Source organism: Leptonychotes weddellii, chromosome 5 (assembly GCF_054177405.1).
Source record: "Leptonychotes weddellii isolate Sample4059 chromosome 5, ASM5417740v2, whole genome shotgun sequence".
Taxonomy (NCBI): domain Eukaryota; kingdom Metazoa; phylum Chordata; class Mammalia; order Carnivora; family Phocidae; genus Leptonychotes; species Leptonychotes weddellii.
In genome coordinates, this window is record NC_138373.1 from 8286200 (window position 1) to 8306336 (window position 20137).

A 20137-nucleotide genomic window follows, 5' to 3' on the forward strand; every position below is an offset into this window, starting at 1 on the left:
ACAGAGAGAGACACAGCGAGAGAGGGAACACAAGCAGGGGGAGTGGGAGAGGGAGAAGCAGGCTCCCCGCCGAGCAGGGAGCCCGAGGTGGGGCTCGATCCCAGGACCCTGGGACCATGACCTGAGCCGAAGGCAGACGCTTAACGACTGAGCCACCCAGGCGCCCCATACATTCATGATTTAAAGAAAAACTCCAAGCAACTGGGAATCGAGGGGCATTTTGATCTAATGAAAAAAAAATCTATGAAAATCTCTACAGCAAACATCACATTTAATGATAAAATATTGGAAATTGTTCCTCTGAGTCTGGGAACAAGGCAGAGATGCAGCTATCACTATTTAACACTGTACTAGAGGCCCTAGTTAGGGAATATGACAAGAAAAAGAAGATAGGAATTGAAGGGGAAAAAACTTTAATTATTCGGGCAATATAATTATATAAGCAGAAAAGCTGAAACAAGCTACAGCGAGATTATTAGACTTAAGTTTGCTGGGTTCAAGAAATATACAGACATCAATTGTTTTTCTGCACACAAACGAGAAACAAACTGAAGATTTAAAAACATGCAATAGCGTAAAAATATTAAATACCTAGGATTATACCTAATTAAGGATGTGTAAGCTCTCACCAGAAAATTACACAGCATGACTGGGAATTATTAAGACTACCTGAATAAACAGAAGGTGTTATTTTATTTTTTTTTAATTAAAAATATTTTTAAGTAACCTCTGTACCCAGTGTGGGGCTTGAACTCACAACCCCGAGATCAAGAGTCACATGCTCTACTGACTGAGCCAGCCAGGCACTCCACAGAAGATGTTATTTTAAATTACCTGAATACACAGAGGATGTACTGTGGTTATGGATTAGAAGCATCCATTTTGTAAAGATCTTGGTTCTTGTCCAGTTGATCTATAGATTCAATGTAATGCCCATAAAATTCCAATAGGTTTTAGAGTAATTCTAAAATTTATATGGAAATGCAAAGGCCAAAAATAGCTGAATATCAAAGAACAACAAATAGGAAACTTGCTTGACCAGATACCAAGTCTTAAAAAACAACAAGAAAGGCATTGTGATATTGGTACAAGATAGAAGAATACACCAAAGGAGCAGACCCATGCCTATGTAGATGCTTGAATTTTGACAAAGATTTTCTCCTGTGTTTTCTGCTAAAAGTTTTATGGTTTCAACTTAAAGAGTATGTGATGCATTTTGAAATAATCCTTGCATATGGGGCCAGATGTATAACAAAGTTCATTGTTTTGCATATGGAAGCCATTATTGGGGGGAAAAAAAAAGATGCTTTCCCTTTGATTGTTTAGATACCTTTGTTGGAAATCAGTTGACCATATGTGTGTGGTATTATAACTGGATTTTTAATTCTTTTTTATTGGTCTGTGTTTTTCTTTATATCCATTCTGCACTCTTGACTACTATAGCTTTATAATAAATTGTGAAGTCAGGTAGAGCCAGTCCTCTCCTTTTGTTCTTTTTCAAAGTTGTCTCCTTTGCATTTGCAATAAATTTTGGAATCAGCTTGTAGGTCTCTACAAAAAGCCTGCTGGAATTTTGACTGGGATAGAATTGAATCCATAGGCCAATTTGGGGAGAACTGATATCTTACCAATGTTGAGTCTCCTGATCATGAACAGGGTCTATCCCTCCATTTACTTTGCTCTTTCATTTCTCTAAAAAATGTTTTATAGTTTCCCATGTACAGGTCTTGCACACTTTGTGTCAGATTTCTTCCCAAGTATTTGGTATTTTTGAGGTGGTTATAAATGGTATTTTCAAAATTTCACTTTCTGATTGTTGCTAGTGTATAGAAATGCAGTTGATTTTTATATAGTAACCTTGTCTCCTTCCACCTTCTCCAGCTAGATGCCTCCTATATTGTGAAGCTTTTCCCAGCTCCCTCAACTTCTCCCTGCCCTTCCTCTTCAGTATCACATGCAGGTCTTTATCCCCAAGTCTAGCCAGTTGGATTGGGGCTATTTGTTTCTGTGTCTGCCTCCCCCATCAGACTGGGAGCTCCTTGAAGCTGGGAGAGGCCGGCCCTCTTTGGTTCAGCTTCTGGCCACTAGAGTCCAGCCCAAGGTCTCACACACAGTAGGCAATGAGGAAAGAATGAATAGCTGGATGGATGGATAGATGGGGGAGGGAGGGAGAGAGAGAGAGAGAGATGGGGAAGAAAGGATGGATGGACAGATGGATGGATGTGCATTGTGCTTGGATCTGCTGAAACTAAACCAGCCTCTTTTTATTTCTGAATCTACTGCAGCTTTCTGCATGCTACAGTGGTCTACATGCTGCCTAATGTCATCAGTAGACCACAGTCTTCGTAATTAACATTGCCCAAGTACTTAATACGTGCCATATGTTCTGCAAGCTCCTTGCAGGCATCCTCTACCTCCTCTCTGTCCTCTCTCTGCCTTGTTCCGGATGTTCTAGCCATTCTTACCTCTCTGTTGTTTCTCAAGTCCATTAAACATACTGCCTCTCAGCACCTTTGCACTTGTGTTCTCCCCTACCCAGAACCCTCTTTCCTCAGATGGCTGCCTGGTTTGTTCCATTACCTCCTTTAAGCCTCTGCTCAAAGCCTTCCCTGACCACTGTGTCTCAAACAGCCCCTACCCCCACCCCCCTGCTCCACTCTCCATATCTCTTACCTGGCTTTCTCCATTTAACATAGCAGGCTCATTCTCCAAGCTCATTACATATTCCTGCCCATCCTCATCTGACTTTTCGCACCATACTCTAGCAAAGTACCATGAGTGGTTAATGATAATGATGTCACATTTATTGAGCATTTACTATGTGCCAAGCAGATTGCCAAATGCTTTCCATAGATGAACTGACTTAATCTGCACAACCCCCCCATGAAGCAGGTGCTTGTTTTCTGAGACAGGCTCAGTTATTTGCCACCTCTCCCTGAAGCCCGCTCAGCATCCCTGCAATGTGGTCCCGCTGCTGTGCACGAGGCTCATTCCAGGGGAGCTGTGTGCCAGTCTGCCTGATTTCCTGGGCTTTCCTTCTGTTTAGTTTTGTAGATGACAGTAACAAACTTCTGCACATCAAGATTGAAGATTCCCCGGAAGCCAACATTTTCCCCTTTTTACGGCACCTCTGTCACTTCCTTGGTAAGGAGCGGTTGGCCTGTGCCCAGGGGCCAGAGGGGCTGTGGCACCTTGTCCACACGGCTGTTCCTGATCAGGACAGCCAGCACTGAGGAGAGGAAGGGCAGGGCCCAGCCCAAGCCCCAGGACAAGCTCAGCCCTCAGGAGCCCTCAGCCATGTGGACAGCCACACATTTACCTCGTGGGACATGGGGCCAAATAAGAGCACCAGATTGTCGATTGAGTGCCCCATGTTGTGGCCCTGGCTGAACCACTAGGACCTCTGGGGGCTGGCCAAGCCCCAGTCCTGGCCTCGCTGAGCCTCTTGGGCAATGGGCGCGTTGACCCACCATGGGTGCAGGCGTTCAGGGAGGCCTGCTCTGGGCTGGGCTCTGGGGACCCACAGGCGAATCGTGTTCCATCTCTTCCCTCCTGTCTGGTCTGCGGGGTGGGGTGGAAGGAAAACTCTGGAACCCTCCCAGCCCTGACTTCCATGATCCCTGGTTGTGTGCACAGCGCCCCTTCGGCTCTCCCACCACACATGGCAGTGACTGCTCATTGAAGGTGGAATTTTCAGTCATTCTGGGGCCAGGATTCCCCAAGGAGAGCAAGATGGGCTGGAGAGAGTGAGGTCGAGTCAGGTCCGCACCAATGCGGCCCCAGCTCGAGGGGCCGCACGGGAGGCTGGAAGATGATGTGTTGGCCCAAACATCCCTTATTTGCCCAAGAGGTTGCAACTATCACTTGACTAGTATCTGAGATTGCAACTTGCCACGTGTCTGGCCACAGGATGGCAGAGCCCTGTGGCACAGAGGGCTCCTCTCCAGCCCTACCTTGCTGGGTGGCTCTGGGCCAGTCCTTAACTGCTCTGTACCTCTGTTTCCTTGTCCATACGATGAGGCACTTGGCCTTCATCATCTCAGGGTCCTCCTCCAGTGCTGACAGTCTGTGATTTCGCTTTTGATATGTTTATCTCCAGTTCTTTTTTTTTTTTTTTAAGATTTTATTTATTTTTGAGAGCAAGAGCGAGAGAGTGCACAAGTTGGGGGGTTGGGGAAGGACAAGGGAGAAGCAGGCTCTGAGCCCAATGTGGGTCTTGATCCCAGGACCCCGGGACCATGACCCAAGCCGAAGGCAGACACCCAACCAACTGAGCCACCCAGGTGCCCTGATACGTTTATCTCCAGTTCTTGGGGGGACTGGCCTAGGAAGCCAGCTTAGATTTCCTCCCACCTCTGTCGGCATCCAAGTGCCTGGGGGTGGGGGGGAGTCGGGTCGGGGGGAGCATCCTCTTGTCCCACCCAGGGAGGCCAACTGGTAGCAGAGCTTCCTGGGCTGGAAGCCTGGGGAGCCAAAAAAAGGCCTTTGCAGGGTAATGCTGAACACCCAGTGTGATTCTCTTGGACTGCCAGTGAGGTCTGAGGGTCCCCGTTTGCCAGGTGACAAAACGGTGTCCTAGAGAGGTCACGGGATTAGCCCAGGACATGCGGGCTGGGTCCGAACTCACTCCTGGACCGTGGGCCCACTGAAGCCAGCAACACACATCCATGAGCCCCACTGCCTCCCCGCCCCCCTCCCCACACACCTTTCCTTCCTCTTGCAGAAGTTCACCTCCGGCTTGGCTCGGTCATCCTGGTCTTTTCCACCCTGGGCATCAGTCGCAGCTGTGCGGCCACCTTGGCCTTCCTCATGCATTGGAAGGAGCAGACCTTGAAGGTATTCATTGCCCGGTCAAGGCTCAGACTGCAGCTGCCTCCAGCAGGCAGGGTCAGAGCTGGACCTGGGAGGAAGGGGGCCCTAACTGGGGGGTGGGAGGAGAAGGATCTGGAAAGGGAACTCCCAAGTCCAGTGCTTTACCCAGCATACCACACCCAAGGGCGAGGTCCCAAAGATCTGGGTCAGAGGCTGAGGCTGTTGCATGGCCTATGGGACAGGCCCAGGGACTCAGGCTGGGCAAGGCCACGGCTAGCAGCACCATCCACGTGTCCCCCACTGCAATCAGTCTGTCTACCAGCGTTCATTCAGGCTTCTCCAAGGGAGGTGCATTTTGGTTATTGCTTGGAGCCAGAGAACTACGACCCTGGCAGGGCTCCAAGGGCACCTACTCCAACAGTCTTGACCCGGACTGGAGAAGGGGGCGGAGACCTGTCACCACAAACTCCGTGGAACCAGCGCTTGTGACGCCGAGGGCAGTGCCTTCCCATGGCACGAGGAGATGGCGGCCTGCCCCGAGGGGAGGCACAGCTTTTGCATGACTTCAGAGGGCTTCGGTGGGACCCGAAAAGCTCCCACGTATGCCCAGGGCTGTGCTTGAAGGAAGGGGAGGGTCAGAGAATGACCATGGTCAGAGCCCATTGCCAGCGGTTTGGGATGTTGGCCCCACGTGCTCTTCGGGGGTGAAATTGCCAGCTAGAGTCTCGGGCAGCCAGCAATTCCACCTGTAGGAGTGGAAGCCAGGGCTCAGATGTTTGTGGGGCCGTGTTCGGAGCAGCATTACTCACCGTAGCCAACAGGTGGGAGTAACCCATCTGTCCGTCAACAGACGAAAGGATAGAAACAAATGGTCTGTCCACACAATGGACTATTCCTCAGCCTCGCCAAGGAAGGACATTTTGACACCTGCTGCCACATGGATGAACCGGAGGACATTATGCTGCGGGAATGGGGAGTTGTTTCATGTATGTGAAAGTTCTGGAGATGGACGGTGGTGACGGTCGCACAACATGGTGAATGTACTTCTTGCCATTGAACCGGACCCCCAAACATGGTGAAAATGGGAAGTTCTCTGTTACGTCTGCTTTACTACAATTGAAAAAGAAAAGCGTCTGGAGGCAGAATCACGGGGCCTGGAGCGAGAGGCCCAGACCCCTGGTTTCTCACCCCGTGCAAGGTGAATTGTCAGGGATCCTTGCCCGCTTGAGTATTTTGGGGTGTGCTGGGGGGGGAAGGGGGAGAAGTTTCTCATAAATCTGGGGAGGGAGGCCTGTGCCGTTGCTCCTATAGAGATGTCTCTCCAGCCACCTCCCCAGGAACGGGCTCAGGCCTGCAAGGAACCTCTGCTTCGCTGCCTTGTTGAGCTGGAACATCGAGGAAGAGAAGACGGGGAGCTGGGGGAAGGCAGGCCGAGCTCTCTGCTTGCAGGGGGCGTTCCAGGACTCGAGCTCCCTTGGAGCTTGAATTGGGCCATTTGGAGACCTGGCCTGTGGTGGTTCTGGCTTCCTGATCGCTCACAGTGAGGTTTGGGCACAAAAAGGTTGACAGCCTTGTGACTCTGATGTTTTGTGATGCTTCCCAGCCCTGACCAGCAAGTCACAGTCGTCTCTTTGTTCATATTACAGGCAGATGACAGGCTGCTTCCCGAGCTGGCTGGGGGGAGAACAGAGAGAGGACTCCCACCTGGCTCCCCTGAGTTCTCCAGCAGTGAGGGCCAGGCCCCCTTGGCGACAGGGCACATGTAGGCCCACACCCTGACCTTTACTGGCCCCTGCATGACTCCAGCAGGGAGGGTGAGGCCTGTCTGGGTGTAGCTGTCCCTGTCAGTGGTCAGTGGATGGACAGGTGCTTGGGCCCCTGAGGGCCAGATTGTCCTTGCTCTCGGCAGAAGCCCTGGGGCTCCCATCCTGGGGGAGCAATCTCTGTCTCATGTACAAGGAAGTCCCGTTGCTGGGCATTGTGTCCTGAGATGCCATCTAGATAAGTCTCGGCAAAAGCAGCTGTGGGCAGGAAGGACTGCCACTGGGACCTTGCTGGGTCCTTTCCAGACTGAGTCAGTCCTGTGTGGTTGTTAGGTTTTCTTGCTACCAAGCAATGCCCTGGATTGCTGATAGAGGTTGACCTGGGCTCAGCTCTGCTGCTGCCTGAGGTCCAGAGAGACATTCCCTCCTCCCATTGTGTGGTCCTGGGGTCCTCCTCTGCGCATTGGGGCAGCTGTGCTCCTGGCTGTTGTTAGCGGTGATGGTCGGAGCCCATGGGACTGGCAAAAAAAGGGGTGTGGGCCACTCTTGGGCAATAGACTGCTTCCTGGGGCTTATGGTCCCAACTCAGTTCCTTGGGGGTACCAAGACCAGGAGTGGGAAGTTGAGGAGTGAACTGGGAAGAATCTGGCACCCGGGGCCACCCTGCCTGCCCTTGGCTTTCAAAGCTTTGGCGCAAGGTTGTATGGGCTCCCAGAGCCAGCGAGCCCTTAAGAAACCTATTTCAGTTCCTTTAAACTACTGGGAGTAACTTTGCCCCTGCTTGTGTTCCCTCTCTCGCTGTGTCTCTCTCTGTCAAGTAAATAAATGACATCTTTAAAAAAAAAAAAAATCTTCAGAGGAAAAAAAAAGAACAAAACCGCAAACCAACTCCTGAGGTATTGTAATAGCTACCATTGGCAGAATGCTTCCCACACACCTTTGTGAATACTTTATGTGTGATGAAAACACAGTGACCCCGCAGCATGTTATTAACCCCGTTTTGCAGGAGGTTTATAGAGGCTGAGTAATTTGTCCAAGGCCCCATAGCTGTAAGTGGCAGAGTTGGAATCCAAAGCCCCATGACCCAGTTTTGGAATCTGGGCTTTCCACAGGGCCCTAAGGCAGCAGGGAGAGCACAGGCCTTGAGTCTGAAGAATGCGGCTGTGGGCTAGCTGCTTCCCCTTACCAAGAGTTACCTAGCCATGACCCTGCCCCCTTCTAACCCGCTGATGTTTGCTGTGAGTCCCAGCAGATGCTTTGTGGGCTGGAAAGGATTGTGAGCAGTGAGCGTGGGGGGCTATGGTTATGGTTTGCCCTCAAGGGCCCAATCTGACCTGACCAGGACTTAGTAAACCTTACAACTACATAGCTCTGCCCAGGGTACCACGGATTTTTTTTTTTTCATGATGGCAAAATGCACATAACACAAAATTTACCATCTCTGTCATTTTTAATTACACACAATTCAGCAGTGTTAAATACAATCACATTGTTGTGCAACCAATCTCCAGAATTCTTTTCATCTTGCAAAACTGAAACTCTGTATCCATTAAATAGCGTCTCCCCATTCCCCTCTTTTCCCAGCCCCTGGCAACTACCATGCTACTTTCTGTATCTATAAATTTGACTATTCTAGGTACCTCACATAAATGAAATCATACAGTATTTGTCCTTTTGTGACTGGCTTATTTCACTTAGCATATAATATCCTTAAGGTTCATTCATGTTATAGCACGTGTTCAAATTTCGTTGCTTTTTTTTTTTAAGATTTTTTTTTTTTTTAATTTGACAGAGACACAGCGAGAGAGGGAACACAGCAGAGGGAGTGGGAGAGGGAGAAGCAGGCTTCCTGCTGAGCAGGGAGCCCGATGGAGGGCTCAATCCCAGGATACTGGGATCATGACCTGAGCCGAAGGCAGATGCTTAATGACTGAGCCACCCAGGTGCCCCAAATTTCCTTGCTTTTTAAGGCTGAATCGTATTCTGTTGTATGTAGTATTTACCAGTGAGTCCATCTCGGCCTGGTGCTTTCTCTTTTGGAAGATAATTTTTTTTTTATTTATTGATTCAATTTCTTTATTTTATTTATTTGACACAGAGCGAGAGCAGGAACACAAAGCAGGGGGAGTGGGAGAGGGAGAAGCAGGCTTCCCACCGAGCAGGGAGCCTGACGCGGGACTTGATCCCAGGACCCCAAGATCATGACCCGAGGCGAAAGCAGATGCTTAACAACTGAGCCACCCAGGTGCCCCTGATTCAATTTCTTTAATAGATATAGGCCTATTCAGATTGTGTGATTTTGTGTGAGTTTTGGCAGATTGTGTCTTGCAAGGAATTGGTCTATTTCATCTAGATTCTATGTGGACATGGAGTTGTTCATAGTATTCCTTTATTATCCTTTTAATGTCCATGGGCTCTGTACTGATGTCTCATTTTTCGTTTCTGATATTAATAATTTGTATCTTCTCTCCTTTTCTTAGTAGCCTGGCTAGAGGCTTATCAATTTTGCAGATTTTTTTTTCAAAGAACCAGCTTTTGGTTTCACTGATTTTTTTCCTGTTGATTTTCTGTTTTCAATGTCATTGATATCTGCTTTAATTTTTTAAGGATTTTATTTATTTTTGAGAGAGAGAGAGAGAGTGGGGGGGGAGGAGCAGAGGGAGAGAGAGAATCTCAAGCAGACTCCCCACTGAGCACAGAGCCCAGTACGAGGCTCAGTCCCATGACCCTGAGATCATGACCTGAGCCGAAACCAAGAGTCGGAAGTTCAACTGACTGAGCCACCCAGGGACCCCTGCTTTAATTTTTATTATTTCTTTTTTTCGACTTATCTTGGGCTTAATTTACTCTTGTGTTTTTCATTTCCCAAGAGGGAAGCTTAGATGATTGATTTTAGATGAACATTCATCTTGGTGAATGTTCCATTTGAGCGTGAGAAGAATGTGTGTTCCGTTGTTTGATGGAATATTTCTATAGATGTCAGTTATATTGAGTTAATTAATGGTGCTGTTGGGTTCAACTATGGTCATCCTGATTTTCTGCCTGTTCTATCTGTCCATTACTGATAGAGAGGTGACGAAGTCTCTGTGACACCGGATTCATCTATTTCTCCTTGCAGTTCTATCAGTTTTTGCCTCACATATATTGATGCTCTGTTAGGTACATACCAGTGTGTGTGTGTGTGTGTGTGTGTGTGTGTATCTGTTTATATACACATTTTATTTATCCCTTCATCTGTTGATGGGCACTTGGGTTCCACTTTCTATTTTGTGAATAATGCTGCTGTGAACATGGGTGTATGAATATCGCTTTGAGATCTTGCTTTCAATTATTTTTTTTCTGCTTTACTTTTTATTAAGATATAATTGACATGTAACATTATATTATAGGTATACAATAATTATTCAATGATCACTATAAAATGATTAACATCCATCACCACATATAGTTAAAAAATTTTCTTCTTGTGATGAGAACTTTTAAGGTCTACTCTCTTAGCAACTTCAAAATAAACAATACAGGGGCGCCTGGGTGGCTCAGTTGGTTAAGCATCTGCCTTCGGCTCAGGTCAAGATCCTGGGATCGAGCCCTGCATCGGGCTCCCTGCTCAGTGGGGACCCTGTTTCTCCTTCTGCCCCTCCCCCTGCTTGTGCTTGTGCTCTCTCTCTGTGTCAAATAAATAAAAATAAAAACCTTTAAAAAATAAAATAAACAATACAATATTAACTATAGTCACAATACTGTATATATCCATAGGACTTATTTATTTTGTAACTGGAAGTTTGTACCTTTTGACCACTTTGACCCATTTTGCCCAGCCCTGGCCCCTACCTCTGGCAACCATCACTCTAGTCTCTGTGTCTGAGTTAAGTTTGTTTGTTTGTTTTTTAGGCTCCATAAGTAAGGCTCTCTTATAAGTGTGATCATATGATATGTCTTTCTCTGACTTATTTCACTTAGCATAATGCCTTCAGGGTCCATCCATGTTGTCACAAATGGCCGGATTTCCTCCTTTTCAATGGTTGAATAATATTCCATTGTGTGTTCCATTCCATTCCACATCTTTTTTTTTTTTTTTTTCATTCCACATCTTCTTTATCCATTCATCCATCAAAGGCCACGTAGGTTGTTTCCGTGTTTTGGCTATTGTAAATAATGCTGCAGTGAACATGGGGTACAGATATCTTTTTGGGTTAGTATTTTTGTTTTCTTTGGATAAATACCCGGAAGTGGAATTGTTGGATCATATGGTAGTTCTGTTCTTACTTTTTTGATGAACCTCCATACAGTTTCCTAGTGGCTGCACCAATTTACATTTCTATCAGCAGTGCATAGGGTTCCCTCTTCTCCTCATCCTTGTCAGAACTTGTTATTTCTTATCTTTTTGGTAACAGCCATTCTAACAGGTGTGAGATGATAGCTCATTAGTGATTTTGATTTGCATTTCCCTGATGATAAGTAATGTTGAGCACCTTCTCAAGTACCTGTTGACCATCTGTATGTCTTCTTTGGGAAAATGTCTATTCAGATCTTTTGCTCTTTTTAAAATAAGATTTTTTTTTTCTATTGAGTTGCAAAAGTTCTTTATATTTTTTGGGTATTAACCCCTTATTAGATATATGATTTACAGATGTTTTCTCCCATTCCATAGGTTGCCTTTTCATTTTGTTGATGGTTTCCTTCATTGTGCAAAAGCTTTTTAGTGTGATGTAGTCCCACTTGTTTATTTTTGTTCTTGTTACCCTTGCTTTTGGTATCAAATCCAAAATATCATCACCAAGACTGATAACAGGGAGCTTACTGGATATGTTTTCTTCTGAGCATTATGGTTTCAGGTCTTACATTCAAATCTTTAATTTATTTTGAGTATATTTATGTATGGAGTAAGACATGATCCAGTTTCACTATTTTGCATGTGACTGTCCATCTTTCCCAATGCCATTTATTGAATAGACTAACCTTTACCCATTGTATATTCTCATCTCCTTTGTCATAAATTAATTGAAAATATATGTGTGGGTTTATTTCTAGACCATTTTGTTCCATCGATCTATATGTATATTTTTATGCCAATACCATACTGCCTTGATTACTATAGCTTTGTAATATAGTTCAAAATCTGGATGTGATGCCTCCAGCTTTGTTCTTTTTTCTAAAGATTGCTTTAGGTATTTGAGGGTCTTTTATGGTTCCATACACATTTTAAGATTGTTTGTTCTATTTCTGTGAAAAATTCCATTGGAATTTTGATAGGGATTGTATTGAGTCTGTAGATTGCTTTGGGTAGTATGGACATTTTAACAATATTGATCCTTCTAATCCATGAGCACAGAATATCTTTCTATTTATTTGTGTCTTCTTCAGTTTCTTTTATCAATGTCTTATAATTTTCAGTGTACAGGTTTCCACCTCCTTGGTTAAATTTATGCCTAGATATTTTATTCTTTTTGATGCAGTTGTAAATGGGATTGTTTTCTTAATTTCTCTTTCTGATAGTTCATTATTATTGCACACCTCATTTTTGTATATTGATTTTGTACCCTGTAACTTTACTGAATTTGTTCATTAGTCCTAATGCTTTTTTGATGGAGACTTTAGGGCTTTCTTTTTCTTTTTCTTTCTTTTTTTTTTTTTTAAGATTTTATTTGACAGAGAGAGACACAGCGAGAGAGGGAACACAAGCAGGGGGAGTGGGAGAGGGAGAAGCAGGCTTCCCGCTGAGCAGGGAGCCTGATGTGGGGCTCGATCCCAGGACCCTGGGATCATGACCTGAGCCGAAGGCAGACACTTAATGACTGAGCCACCTAGGAGCCCCTTTTTTTCTTTTTTTTTTCCCTTCTTTCCTTTTCTTTTCATTTTTTCTTTCTTAGATTTTATTTCTAAGTAATCTCTATACCCAGTGTGGGGCTTGAATCCACAACCCTGAGATTAAAGAGTTGTATGCTCCACCAACTGAGCCAGCCAGGCGCCCCTCAAGATATTTTTGATTTCTTCATTGACCCATGGGTTCTTCAGTATTATCCATATATTTTGCATTTTCCAATTTTTTCTTATAGTTGCTTTCTAGTTTTACGCCGTTGTGGTCAGAAAAGATACTTGATAATATTTCAGTCTTCTCAAATTTATTATGATTTGTTTTGTGGCCTAATGTGTGATCTGTCCTGGAGGATGTTCCATGTGCACTTGAGAGGAATGTGTATTCTGCTTTGGGATGGAATGTTCTGTAAATGTCTGTTAAGTCCACCTGGTTTATTGGGTCATTTAAGGCCAGTGTTTCCTTATTGATTTTCTGTCTGGATGACCTATCTGTTGATGAAAGTGGGGTATTAAAGTCTCCTACTATTATTATATTGCTGTCTATTTCTCTCTTTAGGTCTGTTAATATTTACTTTATATATTTAGGTGCTCCCATGTTGGGTGCATAAATATTTACAAATTTTACATCCTCTTGTTGTATTGATCCCTTTATCATTACATAATGACCTTTTTTGTCTCTTATTACAGTCTTTGTCTTAAAGTCTATTTTGTCTGATATAAGTATAGCAGCCCCAGCTTTCTTCTGGTTTCCATTTGCATGGAGTATCTTTTGCCGTCCCTTCACTTTCAGTCTGTGTGTGTCCGAACATCTGAAGTGAGTGTCTTAAGCAGCATATAGATACTCTGTGTCTTTTGATTGGAGAATTTAGTCCATTTACACTTAAGGTAATTATTGATAGGTGTGGACTTACTGCTATTTTGTTAACTGTATTTTGGCTATTTTTGTAATTCCTTTTTTCCTTCTCTTGCACTCTTCCTTTGTGATTTGGTGATTTGTCCATAGTGGTATGCTATTCCTTTCTCTTGATCTTTTGTGTATCTATTATAGGTTTTTGCTCTGTGGCTACTATGAGGCTTACATAAAACAACTTATAACAGTCTGTCTTCAGTTGATAACAACTTAAATTTGAACACAGTCTAAAGCTCTGCATCTTTACTACCCAACTCCCACATTTTATGGTTTTGATGTCACAATTTACATCTTTTTGTCTTTTATATCATTAATGATGTAGTTACAGCTATTTGTACTATTTTTGTCTTTTAACCTTCATACTAGATTTATAAGTGAACCTACCACCTTTACATTAGATTATTCTGAATTTTACTTTACCAGTGATATTTATACTTGCCTGTTTTCCTGATACTTATCAGTGCTATTTCATTTCAGCTTAAAGAAGTCCCTGTAACATTTCTTGTAAAGCTGGTCTAGAGGTGATTAACTTCTTCAACTCTTGATTGCCTGAAAAACTCTTTTATCTCTCCTTCAATTCTGAAGGACTGCTATGCTCTGTAGAGTATTCTTGGTTGGCAGTTTTTTTCTTTCAGCACTTCGACTATATCACATCACTTCTTTCTGACCTGCAATGTTTCTGCTGAAAATCTGCTGAGAGTTTAGTGGGGCTTCCCTTGTGTGTACCAAGTTGTTTTTCCCTTGTTGCTTTTAAGCTTCCCTCCTTGTCTTTAACTTTTGACAGTTTAATTTTGATAGGTCTTGGTGTGGATCTCTTTGGGTGCATCTTTTTTGGAATTCTCTGGGCTCTGGATATCTATTTCCTTTTCCAGGTTAGGGAAGTATGCAGTGTTATTTCTTCAAATAAGTTGGCTGCCCCTTTCTCTTTCTTGTCCTTCTGGGACCGCTGTAATGTTAACATCGATCCTCTTGATATTGCTCATAAGTCCTTTAAGATATGCTCACTGTTTTCTCCGTCCTTCCTTCCTTCTTTCCCTCTTTCCTTTCTTCCTCTTTTCTTTTCTTTCCTCTTCCTTCTCTTCTCTTCTTTCTTCTTTTTCTGCTTTGATTCCACTCCACTGTCTTTGAGTCCACAGATCCTTTCTTCCACTTCATGTAGTCTGTGGTTGAATCCTTTTATTGTATTTTTTCAGTTCAGTTATTGTATTCCTCAGCTCTGTGATTTGTTTGGTACTTTGTTTTCTGTCTCTTAGTTGGAATTCTCATTTTGTTCATGCATTGTTCTCCTGACCTCGGTGTGCATCGTTATGACATGAACTCTTTATCAGGTAAGTCACTTGTCCCCATTTCATTAAGAGGTTGTTATGAGGTTTTATCTTTTTCTTTCATTTAGAATGTACTCCTCTGTTTTTTCATTTTCCTTGACTCTGTTGGTTTCTATGCATTAGGGAAAACAGCCACCTTTCCCAGTCTTGAAGGAGTGGCCTGGTGTAGGAAATGAACCTTATGGTTCAACCCTTTCCTAGTTCTTGGTTATCTCTCAAACCTTTCCCATTGTCCAAGCAGCCTGCTTTGTTCTTAGTGGCTCTCAGAAATTGAGGGTTTGCCAAGACCTATCAGTGCCCTAAAGGGGAGGATCTCAGTCTGCACCTAGATTCAGGCTGATTGGAAGCAGCTTTAAAAGTATGTAAATAGGGGTGCCTGCGTGGCTCAGCTGTTAAGTGTCTGCCTTCGGCTCAGGTCATGATCCTGGGGTCCTGGGATAGAGCCCCACATCGAGCCCCACATTGAGCCCCACATCGAGCCCCACATCGGGCTCCCTGCTCGGCGGGAAGCCTGCTTCTCCCTCTCCCACTCCCCCTGCTTCTGTTCCTGCTCTCACTAACTCTCTCTCTGTCAAATAAATAAAATCTAAAAAAAAATAAAAATAAAAATAAAGTATGTACATATACCTTTCTCAGGGGAAGACTGGAAGATAGGTGTTCCTGTCTGCTCCTTTTGCACTGAGCCTTGGGATGATAGCCAGTTAAGAATTATATTTGTTTTGCTACTGTCCTATTGAACCCATAAACACAAGCCCCACTGGCCACCTGCTTTCAGTTATTTTGGGTATATACCCAGAGTGGAATTGCTGGATCATATGGTAATTCTATTTTTACTTTTTTGAGTAATCACTCTACTGTTTTCCATGGCAGTTACACCATTTTACATTCCCACCAACAGTGCACAAGGGTTCCAGTTTCTCCACATCCTTGCCAACACTTGTATTTTCTGTTGTTGTTTTTTATTAAATGGTAGCCATCCTAATGGGTATGAGGTGACATCTCATTGTAGTTTTTTTCTCTCTTTTTATTGTGTTAGAATACACATAATGTAACATTTACCATCTTAACCACTTTTTAAATGATTTTATTTATTTTAGAGAGAGCACATGCAAGAGGGGGGCAGGGCAGAGGGAGAGAGAATCTCAAGCGGACTCCGCACTGAACGTGGAGCCCGGCATGGAGCTTGATCTCATGACCCTGAGATCATGACCTGAGCCAAAACCAAGAATTGGACATTTAACCGACTGAGCCACCCAGGCACCCCTTAACCATTTTTTTAAAGTGTACAGTTCAGTGGTATTAAGTACTTTCTAGTGTTGTACAGCCTTCACCATCATCCATCCCCATAACTCTTTTCATCTTGTAAAACTGAAACTCTATACCTATTAAACACTAACTCCCTGTTCTTGCCTCCCTCAGGCCATGCAGCCACTATTCTACTCCCTGTCTCTATGATCTCAACTACTCTAGGTACCTCATATCAGTGGATCACACAGTATTTGTCTTTTTGTTGCCTGGTTTATTTCACTTCTCATAACATCCCCAAGGTAAATCTATGTTGTCTCATGTGTCAGAATTTCCTTCTTTTTAAAGATAGAATAATATTCCATTGTGTATGTATGGCACATTTTGTTTCTCTATTCATCCATTGATGGACACTTGGGTTGCCTCCATGCTTTAGGTATTGTGAATAATGCTGCTACAAATATGGGTGTATAAATATCTCTTCAAGACCCTGCTTTCAGTTCTTTTGGGTAGATACCCAGAAGTGGAATTGCTGGATTATATGGTATCTCTATTTTTAATTTTTTGAGGAATCTCCATACTGTTTTTCCATAGAGGCTGCACCATTTTACATTCCCACCAACAGTGCAGAAGGGTTCAAGTTTCTCTACATCCTTGCCAATGCTTGTTGTGTTCTGTTTTTTTTTTTTTTAATTATCTTAATGGGTGTGAGGTGGTATCTCATTGTAGTTTTGATTTGCATTTCCCTAATGATTAGTGATGTTGAGCAAATCTTTTCATGTGCTTATTGATCATTCATTTATCCTTTGGAGAAATGTCTATTCAAGTTCTTTGCCTGTTTTTTAATTGGGTTGTTTGGGTTTTTGTTGTTATTATTGTTGAGTTTTAGGAGCTCTTTCTATATTCTTCATATTAACACCTGGATATAAATCAGATATATGATTTTTGGAATGTTTCCTCCCATTCTGTGGCTGCCTTTTCACTCTGTTGATCGTGTCTTTTGATGCATAGAAGTTTGTTATTTTGACGTAGTCCAATTTGTCCATTTTTTAATCACCTGTGCTTTTGGTGTCTTATCAGAGAAATCATTGCCAAATCCAATGTTATGAAGCATTTCTCCTATGTTTTCATCTAGGATTTTTATAGTTTAAGCTCTCACATTTAGGTTTTCAATCATTTTGAGTTTATTTTGTGCATGGTGTGAGGTAGGGGTCCAGCTTGACTCTTTTGCATATGGATATCCAGTTTTCCCAGCACCATTTGTTGAAAAGACTGTCCTTTCTCCTTTGAATGGTTTTTGACACTCTTGTTGAAGCCATTTGGCCATATATGCAAGGGCTTATTTCTGGGCTGTCTCTCCTGAATGTCTGTCTTCATGCCAATACCACACTTTTTGATCACTGTAGTTTTACAATAACTTCAGAGATTTGAAATCAGGAAGTATGAGAATTCCAGTGCTGTTCTCTTTTTTCAAGATTGTTTTGTCTATTTGGGGGTCCCTTGAGATTCCGTATGAATTTTAGGATTGGTTTTTCAATTTCTGCAAGAAATGCTGTTGGGATTTGGTAGAGATTGCATTAAATCTATAGATACTTTGAGTAGTACTGACATCCTAACAATATCAAGTCTTCCTATCCATGTGCATAGGTTGTCTTTCCATTTATTTGTGTCTTTTTAAGTTTCTTTCAGCCATGTTTCATAATTTTCAGGGTACAGGTCTTTTACCTCCTTGGTTAAGTTTATTCCTAAGTATTGATGCTATTGTAAATGGAATTGTGTTCTTAATTTACTTTTCAGATTGTTCATCGTTAGTGTATAGATATGCAACTGATTTTGAGTGTTGATTTTGTAATGTGGCAACATTGCTAAATTCATTTATTCTGACAGATATTTTTTGGTATAACCTTTAAGGTTTTCTACACATGAAACCATGTCATCTGCAAACAGAGGTAATTTTACTTCTCCAGTTTGGATGCCTCTTTCTTTTCCCTCCTTTCCTTTTCCTTTCCTTCCTCCTTCCTCCTTCCCTCCTCCCTCCTTCCCTCCCTCCCTCCCTTTTTTGTTCTGGTTAGGACTTCTAGTACAATGTTGAATAGAAGTGATGAAAGTTAGCATCCTTCTCTTGTTCCTGATCTTAGAGGAAAAGCTTTCAGTCTTTCACCACTGAGTATGATGTTACTCGTGGGCTTGTCATATATGGTCTTTATTAGGTTGGGATACATTTCTTCTCTTCCTAGTTTGGCCTTTTCCTTTTTCCTCTGTCCTCCATCCAGACGGAGACCAGCTTGTCCTTTTCCCTCCTGCGTTTTAAGGTGGACATCTGAAAGAAAGTGGCTTCGGTTTCCCTTTGGAGAATTTCCCCCATAGTTCTCTTCCCCTTTCCATGAATTTTTCTGTTCACAACGCAAACCTTTGTTGAGGTTGCACTGTGTGACAGGCATGGGCATGGTGCTCTCCTGCCCACAGGAGTTTTCACCCATGTTGTCTGAACCTTCACAGGGGCCATCTGAAAGAATGATCTCTGTCTCCATATCTAGCAGCAGAGGAGCTTGCTCAGAACAGAGCCAGTTCCTATGACTCCTTGCCCTGTATTAACCTTGGGCTGCTGCTGTTTCTATGTCTAGCCATTAAGCCATGTTGCTGGCCCATGGGCAGGTGCCTCCTGTCCCTCCTGAGCTGGCCCCGGTCCAACCCTGAAGTCTGCTTTCTCTCCTTGCATTGACAGAAGTCCTGGGCCTATGTCAAGAAGTGCAAAAACAACGTGCATCCCAATCGGGGCTTGGTGGCTCAGCTGTCGGAGTGGGAGAAGGTCATCCTCGGAGACTCTGTCACAGACATCTGGGATCCACTCTACTGATCTTCTCTATGGTCCACCTGTGGGTCCTGAAGAACTTCGCTTGGGGGCCTCTTGTGGGTAGTGGGCCAGGCTGTGTAACCAGATTGGTGTGGAAAGAGAAGGCCTTTGCTGCCTGGAGTCTTGTGTCAGCCTCTTGCAGTGGTTCTTCTCAGGCTCCTCGTTCACGCCCCAGAGCAGGCGTACTCTGCTCAGACTCAGCGAGAGCCCCCATCCCTGGGTTTTCCTGGCCCACCCCCACTGCTCTTCTGAGGCTGCCTCTGGAAGAGCATCTGGCTCCTGAGCAGCTATCTCACATGCCCCCAATGACCTGGACCCTTTGGAGGCTGGCTTGGAGGAGCTCCAAGGATTCCCCCTGCCTTGTGTTGGTCCACAGGGTGTCACAGTGCCCCCGTGGGTGGAGATCTGCCAGGCCCAGCGTTGGCCCAGGTGCCAGGCTCCAGGCACAAGTACACCCTGTCTCATACCGGGTCCCAGCACTCCCACCACTCTGCCCGTTGATGACTTGTTCAGATTTCCTTTCCTTGCTCCCCATTCCTCCTGGCTGGGTTCCCCAAAGACAGATTTCCACCCCTCCTATCTACTACACCCATGTTTCTAGAAATTCCTCAGGTCTTAAAGGGAATTTTCTTCAGAATGTACTTCCTAGTGCTGGCTGCACCCACAGCACCAGTCAGGAGAGGGCAGAAGATGGACAGGGAATTTGGGATGTCCATGTCATTCAGCAGACACTCCCTGCCACCTGCGTGCAGCCAGGGAGGGACAGAGAGGTGAAAGCCATCTCACCTCCCAGGACTCTCTGCAGGAGGGTGGATTCCCCCTCCTCCCAAAGGAAGCTCAAGCCCTCAAGGAGTGGGGTTTTGCTCTACGGATGAGGGCTTTCCGGTCAGCGCAGGCTTGGGATCAGTTAGGATAGGAGCTGGAACGGAGATTGGGAAGGCTGCAAGCGATGGCTCTGTGGGTTAGGGACCTGGTGGGAAGGGCAGAGCCACTGGTAAGTTTCCGTCAGGGACATGGTGGGGATTAGGCTGGTGCATTAGGACCGCAGGCTGGTGGCTCTGAAAGAACAGTAGCGGTGAGCCTGGAGGCAGGGAGACAGTAGGAAGGTGGCCGCTGTAAAAATCCAGCCGAGAAAAGAGGCTCAGAATCCTCTCCGGGCAGAGGCGCAGCTTTCCCAAGGACGAGAGTGTTCGAGGCAAGGGTCACCTCCGTGGGCCTCGGTTTACTACCAGCATGACGGGCCAGAGCCCCGTGGGCCACACCACGCGGTCGGCACGACCCGCCGAGCCCCGAGCCGGGAACCACCGCCGCGCCAGCCCCAGGCCCGCCGAGCGTGGCGGGGAGAGCGCCCCAGCTGCGCTTGGCCCCGCCCCGGCCCCGCCCCGGGCCCGGATTGGCTCAGGCGGAGGGC

General features: G+C 44.9%; 1 protein-coding gene across 23 annotated transcripts in view; it reads left to right on the plus strand.

The window, feature by feature from the left end:
- STYXL1 (serine/threonine/tyrosine interacting like 1) overlaps window positions 1-20095 on the plus strand; it is a 64634-nt gene extending 44539 nt beyond the window's left edge. For 7 of the 23 annotated variants that reach the window (XM_081819499.1, XM_081819497.1, XM_081819496.1 and 4 more), the window contains 2 exons: window positions 4724-4836; window positions 18598-20095. In XM_081819499.1, coding sequence (XP_081675625.1) covers window positions 4724-4836; window positions 18598-19601 — 1117 coding nt within the window. In that variant the 3' untranslated portion in view covers window positions 19602-20095. The other 16 variants (XM_081819513.1, XM_081819506.1, XM_081819519.1 and 13 more) reach the window with 16 other exon arrangements.
- Window positions 20096-20137: the final 42 nt, after the last annotated feature.